Source organism: Zea mays, chromosome 9, assembly GCF_902167145.1.
Source record: "Zea mays cultivar B73 chromosome 9, Zm-B73-REFERENCE-NAM-5.0, whole genome shotgun sequence".
NCBI lineage: Eukaryota > Viridiplantae > Streptophyta > Magnoliopsida > Poales > Poaceae > Zea > Zea mays.
This window is the reverse complement of record NC_050104.1, coordinates 142377555-142386537: the sequence shown is the minus strand read 5'-3', so window position 1 is coordinate 142386537 and position 8983 is coordinate 142377555. Positions and strand designations below refer to the sequence as shown.

Here is an 8983-nt window from a genome sequence, read left to right as displayed (position 1 = left end):
ATTTTTTAGTAAAATACTTGAAGATAAAATGTTGCTAATATATTTTATATATCTAGTTAAATTTAAGAAAGTTTGACTAAATACCGTAGCGACAAACTTTTGTGTACAGATAGCAAGACAGGCCCCAGCTGTCATATATCCACCCCTACTGTACTTCCAGCCCAATGATTTTCAAACTCCTCAGGCTCGGCCCCCCAGATGTCTTTGACTTGAGGTTTCAGCATCTGGCCTCGGCAGTCCGCACAACCGTCCATTCACCCCACGCATCAAGATCCGCGCGGCGTGTGCCAACTGCCACCCTCGAGTCGTGTGACCGATCCCCCCGCGCCCGCATCGATCAGGATTTGAAATGCTGTGCTTCTCCAAAAAGAGCCGTTATCTGCTTCCAAACCACCGCCGGGTGGGCCCCAGTCCCGCTCCTGCCCCGCGCGTCAGCCTTCCCCTTCCGCTTGGATCGTACGGCAGAGCGGGGCCCAGCGGCGCCTCCAAATTCGAAAGCACTAATTCTAGCGTCCGTTTAATAACCCCTCCCGTTTTAAAATGCCCGGCCTCTAGAGGCCTCCCCGATCTGATGCCCCCTGGCCGCCTCCCTGCCTCCTCGCCGCCGCCACCGCTTGTAGCCTCCGCTACGTAGACCACGTCAGTAAGCACAGTAGCACCAGACTTCCCCTCTCTCGATTCGCTTCACGAGTAGACGAATGCTTTGGTTCGAGGACGCCGCCATCGACCTTAAGATTCATGGGCTGACAGTCTGTTCTGCGCAGGTGTATTTTCTTGTTTGATCTGGAGCATGCTGTATCGGTGATTTTCTCCTTCTTTTGCCGACGCTGCGGAGCGGCGAGGAGTTTTGATTCAGCTGTAGAGAGATTCTAGGATCTATGGGGTCCGAGAAGGGTGGAGCCAAGGTTATTGGCGGCGGTGGAGGAGGAGGCGGGATCTTCAACCTATTTGATTGGAAGCGAAAGTCACGCAAGAAGCTGTTCTCCAACTCGCCAGGTATGGGTCTGTAAGAATGCCTCGCTTCCTGGAAGGAAGAGCTCTTGTATCTGATTAATGTTTTTTTAATCTGGTCTCATGATCCGTTTGCAGAGGCGTCTAAGCTTGTCAAGAGGAGCGAAGAAACCTTGCTGTCAGTGCGTCTCCACTTGGTGAGTGATCTTTGGGCAGTCTTGTGAAGGGGCGTGCGTTCACTAATGTTTAGGTGGATGCATTTGTGTAGGGTGATGAAGATGAGGGGATTGGTGTATCAAGCTTCAAGGGAAGCAGCGACTACAGCTGTGCGTCTTCAGTGACCGATGAGGAAGGGCGTGAGATGAAGGCGCCAGGTGTTGTGGCCAGGCTCATGGGCCTGGACGCCATGCCCACCTTGGGTGTTCCAGAACCGTACTGCACACCGTTCCGAGACACAATATCATTCAGGGACAGCCACAGCCTCAAGAGGAGCCCTGAGTACTCAACGAATGACCAATTCGGTCATGTTCCTCGAAGAGTTGATGGATATATCAGGAAGCCATTGGATTTCAGAGCACCAAAGATGCCAAGCAGCCCGATTGAAAGGTTCCAGATGGAAGCATTGCCACCAAGGTCCGCAAAGCCTCTACCAATGTCTCACCATAGATTGTTGTCCCCCATCAAGAATCCAGGTTTCACTTCAGCGAGGAATGCTGTCCAGATCATGGAGGAAGCAGCCAAGATTCTTCAGCCAAGGGCACAAACAAGCTCTAGGGAGAAAGTATGTTCTTTTAGCCCGGCGCGGATTCCTTTGAGAGTTTCGGAGCCAAGAGAGAACATCCCTTTTTCTCAGAGGGCTGTGCCTCTGAAACCGCAATCATCCAGGACTGCTCCTGAGCTGCCAAATGTGAGAATCTCTAGAGCACAGCAGATGAACCGAAGCTGGAATAGTGAGGAGGATATTGTCATATTCAGACCATCGGTTGATTCTTATGAGATTAATAATCCTAGTTGTTCTAAGAACAACAAGGGAAAGTCTGTTTCATTGGCAGTCCAGGCAAAGAACAACGTCCAGAAGAGGGAAGGCGCAACTGGTTCTGGGAGGAATTCACGAGTACAAAAAGAACATGATGAGAAAAGGGTAAACCAACCATTTAGGAGTCAGTCTAATCTCCAGAGAAACAAGCAGCAAAAGAAGCCATCATCATCTGGCACTTCTTCCCCTGTTCTTTGGCAAAATAATCAGAAACAGAATTCTTTGGTGACCAAAGGCAAGGTGGCACTAAACAAAACCGTCTCAACACAGCAAGGCAGAAAGGTGATGGCCGGAGATTCATCTTCTGGGAAGATCAAGAGTGGAAGCAAGAACTCTAAAGTTGGCAGAAAAGACATTGTGGAAAGCATTAGTGGTGATAGAGAAGGATCATCGTCGAACAACAAGGACTTCCCGCAGAAGAAACGGTTGATAGAGAGAAACTCCACCAACGAGAAGGGTACATTTGTGCCTGAAAACCCAGTGGGTAAACTTCTGAAGCAGGTTCAACCTAATGTTGTTATGGACGAGCACATTAAATGGAACAAGGAATGTAAAGATACCACAGATGTTGTGTCATTTACCTTCACCTCACCCTTGGTCAAACCATCGGCAGGACCGTCCAGACTGGCGGGTAAGTGGGATACAAGAAGCAATCTTGATATGGACGCAGGATGTGATAAAGATGATTCAGATAACAAGGCTCAAGGGTTGTCATCAGTGGGGCTGAACTTTGTAAATGGTGATGCATTGAGCCTTCTTCTAGAAAAGAAGCTGAAGGAGCTAACATCAAAAATTGATCCATCAATCACCTTTACGAGGGGTGACACATTTGCGCCTGCTACTTTTACCTTGGAGGAACCACCAACCTCTTCATGCAGTAATTGGGGCTCAGAAAGTGGAGCATTTGACTGTAGCCCTTCTGAACTAAAACCTTCTCAGTATGATTATTGCCCTTCAGCCCAGTCATCTACAAAAGGCCAAAATTTTCGAGGCAGTAAAATAAAGGTACATATTTGTTTGCATTACCTTATGGTACATATGACAGCAATAATTCCTAAATATGATAAGTATCCTTGCGAAAAACATGATAGCACGGGAATACAATCTAATTATAGGAACCATCATTTTCCATTTTGCACCAATAATTTCTTACAGATGTGGATTTGGAAGGATTCGATGTCTTAGTAGAATAGTGTACCCCATGCGCTTGCTCACTCTCAATATGTTTAATTGTTTATGGCTTAATGTTATTACAAAAATCTTATTCTGAAATGATTTAAGGCACCTCTATAGCTATTCTCTGGGGACTATTCTAATGGCAACTTCAATATCTTGAATTTGATTCATCAATATATTGTGTTTAACATAATCATGACATACACGAGACGCTCTGATGATCCCATCAAAGAGGGAGAAATAACATGTGGAATAATGAAAATGGCAGGGACTTTTCTTTGTTCTAGCATGTGGAATAATGAAAATGTCAGGGATTTTTCTTTGTTTTGGATGTGCTAAAGCTTAGTTAGTAATATAAGACATACATTCTGGAGAGTCATAAGTGTGGCCTTATGTGTGTCAAATTACTATGTGTCACTTTGTAGTGTAGCTGCAATTCTAATACAATATTTCACATGCATTTAGGTGGAAGAACAAGAAGAATGCAGCAGCATAAGCAATGCAAGGAAGGAACAGGAAAATGAAGATCTAAGTCCCCTATCTGTGCTTGAACCCACCACCTCTCTAAGCGAGAGTTGCTGGTCTTCTGAGTGTTCGGACAGCAGCGGTGGTAATTTGCCTAATAACATGAATTCTGCTACTTCTTCTTGAACTGTTGACAGTTTTTTTTTTTACCCCTGACAAATAATCATTTTTGTTCTTTTGTATTATGACAGGGGGTAAGGTTTATCCATCACTTTTTGATGTTAAAAATGGTCAGGGGAATTTCTTGATTAACCCAGCATCAGTTGATATCGAGGCAAAGACAACAGACTCAGCCTCTTCGGCATCAGCAGATACATCGGATGTTTCAGATATCACCCAATGCTCTAAAAGATCAAGACACACAGAGCTGGAGTACATCGCAGATGTGCTAAGCAGTGTGAACTTGACAACAGATGAACTGGGATCACTCTTCGTCAATCAGGATAGATCAGCTCTGCACCCCCTCCTCTTCGAGAAACTGGAGAATACGCATGCGTACACACAAGGGAAAGAGCCCTTTTGCCATCGAGGGTACAGGCGGCTGTTGTTCGACTGCGTGAATGAGTGCCTGGAGACAAGACGCACGACCTACTTCCGGGCAGGATATGCGGCATGGAGCAAAGGAGCAGCGACGCTGGGCATGGAGGAGGCCCAAGTCTGCAGTGAGGTAACCAGCTGGAAGCGCATGGGAGACTGGACGGAGGACGAGCTCGTCGACAAGGACATGAGCGGCGGGCTGGGCACATGGGTCGATTTCCGGGTGGAGGAGTTCGAGGCCGGTGAGGAGGTGGAGAACCACGTACTGAGCTCACTGCTCGATGAGGTGGTGGGCGACATGGTCGCGAGACGGCGGCGGCCAGGAGTATTTGTGATTTGAGAATGGGCCCTGTAATTTTGTTTCGTTTTGCTGTTACATATCTCCCCAATTTATTTTGTCACCCCAGAAGTGTGCTGTTCAAATCAGTGATAAATGTTCATCGATCGTTTTCAGCTCGGCTACTGAATGCCCTGCTTGACACGGTTTCTGAAGTCTTTTTACCTCTGTGATAGGCAAAACAACTCTGGCCATTTCTACTCGTAATTCGATCCAAAACTAACCTGCTTCTGCTGCAACTGCAAACCATGCATTTTTTACTGGGGAAGAAAGAATTGTGCCTCCCACGTTGTGGTGCCGTGCGTTGCAGGTGTCAGAATGACGTGGCTGGGCTGCATAAACCGGTGTGGCATTATAGCGCGATCATGGGCTCGCCGACAGGTCAAGCTGGACGTGGTCGAGTGAGGCCGGGTTTACGGGTCTAGTAGGCGCTACAAGCCATCATATATTGTCCTGCATTATTTGCTCATACTATCAGGGAGCCTGTCTTGAAAGTGATTTTCATTAGATTTTCGCGTGTACCCTACTAGGTCTTCCAGTATGAGCTTCCTCCACTGCCAGTTGCGTCTCTTGTCATGTCCCCCGATGTTCACGTCAGGTGTGCCAGTTGAGCTATGACTATGAAGGAGTTAGGTGTGCGTATGGTGTGCATGCCATGTCCCAGCGTCGTCCATGCCAGGTCAGGATACGTACATGATCCTTCCTTAATAATGGGTAGTTACTGTTCGCAGGTCAGAATGTATGGAACCATGTTGTGCTTTTCAGCTGAGCTGGCATTGTGGTGCAGTAAAAAAAGAACTAGTTAGCACGATTGGGTTGTGACATAGTATTAGGCTATCTGAATTTAGTATACGCTAAAACTCTCTCTAAAGCAAATTGAGAGAACACAAGCGTGCAGCCCTCTAAGCTACCCCTTTTCTGTATGCTGCCGGATGAACAATATTCCTAATTCCTCTATATATACACCGTAACGTATTTTATACGCTATCAATTAGGGATGAAAATGAACCTGGAAATCCTGTATCATTCTATTCGGAATACCGTTTTTTCGTGTTCGTTTTCGAAATATTCGATATGTAGTATTTTGTCTCTACGGATTGATCGTTTTCGTATTTTTCGTTTTCGAGTCGTTATGATACTGTTTTTATATAGCATGAAATTTATGCAAGGTATAAACTTTTATTGTGTTCAAGTGAATAAATAAGAGAAAAGCAAAAGTTGTAATTACTCTAAATAATATGAATGATGAAGAAGAGTTGTTTGTGTGTTTTAATATCTTAAAATTTAGGCAATATGCCACTTTATTATGCATTTGTAGAAACTAGAAAAAATGTATTTCTGATTATAGTTCATCGTTTTGGTCTCGTTATAGTTAAAAAATATGAAAACAAAATCAATATAGTTGTTTTTTTTATTGCTTTTATCCCTACTATCAATCTTATTCACCGCCCCCGCCCCTCTGGTGCCTTTTTGTGTTCACGGTAAAATTGGATAGGGCAGTTGGAAGTGGATGAAACTTATGAAGTAACTAGCTGAATGCCCGTCCGTTGCAACGGAAATATATGATATCAGTATACTACGATAACTTATATACAGAATGTGTGTTATATCTGTCGGGGACCATAATTAGGGGTACCCTCAAGACGCCTAATTCTCAGCTGGTAACCCCATCAGCATAAAGCTGCAAAGGCCTGATGGGTACGATTAAGTCAGGGATCAGTCCACACGAGTGACTCGATCACGCTTCACCCGAGCCTAGCCTCGGCCAAGGGCAGCCGACCTCGAGAGACTTCCGTCTCGCCCGAGGCCCCCCTTTTTACGGCGGACACATCACCGGCTCGCCCGAGGCCTTGGCTTCGCTCAGAAGCGACCCTGACTAAATCGCCACACCGACTGACCGAGTTGCAGGAGCATTTAACGCAAAGGGTGAGTCAGACAGACAGTCAGGCCTTGCCAAAGGCGCCACGGCGAACTCCGCTCCGCCCGACCCCAGGGCTCGGACTCGGGCTAAGACCCGGAAGACGGCGAACTCCGCTCCGCCCGACCCCAGGGCTCGGACTCGGGCTAAGACCCGGAAGACGGCGAACTCCGCTCCGCCCGACCCCAGGGCTCGGACTCGGGCTAAGACCCGGAAGACGGCGAACTCCGCTCCGCCCGACCCCAGGGCTCGGACTCGGGCTAAGACCCGGAAGACGGCGAACTCCGCTCCGCCCGACCCCAGGGCTCGGACTCGGGCTAAGACCCGGAAGACGACGAAACTCCGCCTCGCCCGACCCCAGGGCTCGGACTCCGCCCTGGCCTCGGCCAAACGACCTCCGCCTCGCCCGACCCCATGGCTCGGACTCGGCCTCGGCAACAGAAGACAGACTCAACCTCGGCTTCGGAGGAGCCCCCACGTCACCTCGCCTAGGGCACAGACCCGCCACGTCAACAGGAAGCGTCATCATCGTCCTACCCCGAATCGACTCGGGTCACGGAGAACAAGACCGGCGTCCCATCCGACCAGCTCCGCCGGGTGGGCAATGATGGCGCTCCACAAGCTCTGTGACGACGGCGGCCCCCAGCTCTCTTACGGAAGCAGGGCGACGTCAGCAAGGACTCGACCGCTCCAACAGCTGTCCCTTCGCCAGGCTCCGTCGCACCTCCGACAGCCACGACATCACGCCAGCAAGGTGCCAAGACCTCTCCGGCTGCCACATTGGCATGTACCTAGGGCGCTAGCTTTCTCTTCGCTAGACACGTAGCACTCTGCTACACCCCCCATTGTACACCTGGATCCTCTCCTTACGACTATAAAAGGGAGGACCAGGGCCTTCTTAGAAGAGGTTGGCCGCGCGGGACCGAGGACGGGACAGGCGCTCTCTTGGGGCCGCTCGCTTCCCTCACCCGCGTGGACGCTTGTAACCCCCCTACTGCAAGCGCACCCGACCTGGGCGCGGGACGAACACGAAGGCCGCGGGACTTCCACCTCTCTCACGCTCGACTCCGGCCACCTCGCCTCTCCCCCCTTCGCGCTCGCCCACGCGCTCGACCCATCTGGGCTGGGGCACGCAGCACACTCACTCGTCGGCTTTGGGACCCCCCTGTCTCGAAACGCCGACAGTTGGCGCGCCAGGTAGGGGCCTGCTGCGTGCTGACGAACGGCTCCCCGTCAAGCTCCAGATGGGCAATCTCCAGCAACCTCTCCGGCCCGGGGCGGTGCTTCGTTTCGGGACTCTTGAGTTCATGTCCTTCGACGGCAGCTACGACATGATACTTCTTCCACCGCCGCGCGACAACGACAATGGCGGCCGACAACCCGCTCGCCGGCGGCGGAATCGACGACACCTTCCCCGCGTGGTGGAAGAACAACATTCGAGCTCGCTCCGTTCTCTCCCCCGCCAACGGAGGAGGCAGCGGGGCCATCAAGGCCAAGCGGGAGGCCGCGCTTCGTTGGCCGTCGAGCGAATCGACGCCCCCGACGCCCCGACGGAAGGCACGCCGGACGTCGACCTCGCGTTCAAGACGAAGGCAAGCGCCGTCCCCCCGCGACACGCTGACCCCGAGCAAGAAGACGACGCCGGCGCGCTCGCGGAAAGCCTGCAGGACGTCGCCCTCGTACCTGAGATGACGGTGCAACCAGTCCCCGATGCGACTACGTCGCTCCTCGTCGACCAAAAGGTACCAACTAACTCCCATCTTACGTCATTTCGACTCGGCCTCAACCCGCCAAACGACCTCGCTTTGGCGGGCGCTCTCATTGAGGCGAGTGCAACCCCACTGGGGTTTCGTATACGGTCGCCTTGGGACCGGCTGACGGACGTCTCGACCTACGGGCCCTCTGGGTCCGAGGAAGATGACGACCCCAGCGTCTGTTGGGATTTCTCCGGACTTGGCAACCCCAGTGCCATGCGGGACTTCATGACCGCATGTGACTACTGCCTATCCGACTGTTCCGACGGAAGCCGCAGCCTTGGCGACGAGAGCTGCGGCCCAAGCCGCGAATGTTTCCACATCGAGCTAGGGGATCCCTCCGAAGGCAACCGTCTCGGCATGCCGGAGGACGGTGATCTTCCTAGGCCGGTGCCTCGCGCCGACATCCCACGGGAGCTAGCTGTGGTCCCCGCTCCGGCGGGGGGTTACGACCCACAACTCGAGCAAGTCCGCGAGGCGCAGGCCAGGCTCAACGAGGGAACAGGAGCGCTTGAGCCGATCCGTCGGGACGTCGGGCAGGTATGGGCGGACCAACCCTTGGCCGGAGAAATACGTCACCTGCCCCAAGGTCTCCAGCACCGCGTCGCCAACGATGTCAGGGTCAGGCCGCCGCCCGCATCCAGCGGGGTTGGTCAGAACCTGGCAGCCGCAGCGATGCTCCTCTGCGCGATGCCGGAGCCATCAACCACCGAGGGTCGGCGAATCCAAGGAGAGCTCAAGAATCTCCT

General features: G+C 51.5%; 1 protein-coding gene across 2 annotated transcripts; it reads left to right on the top strand.

Moving 5' to 3' along the window:
* Positions 1 to 392: 392 nt before the first annotated feature.
* On the top strand, positions 393 to 4717 carry LOC103639232 (DUF4378 domain protein). 2 transcript variants are annotated; one of them, XM_008662001.2, is made up of 6 exons: positions 393 to 639; positions 765 to 996; positions 1090 to 1148; positions 1220 to 2992; positions 3629 to 3773; positions 3880 to 4717. In XM_008662001.2, exons 2-6 carry the CDS (start codon positions 879 to 881, stop codon positions 4563 to 4565), a joined length of 2781 nt encoding a protein of 926 aa, XP_008660223.1. In that variant the 5' UTR covers positions 393 to 639; positions 765 to 878; the 3' UTR covers positions 4566 to 4717. The 2 variants fall into 2 exon arrangements, with proteins under 2 accessions (XP_008660223.1, XP_008660224.1); XM_008662002.3 differs by having other exon boundaries at positions 426 to 643.
* The last annotated feature ends 4266 nt before the right edge of the window (positions 4718 to 8983 follow it).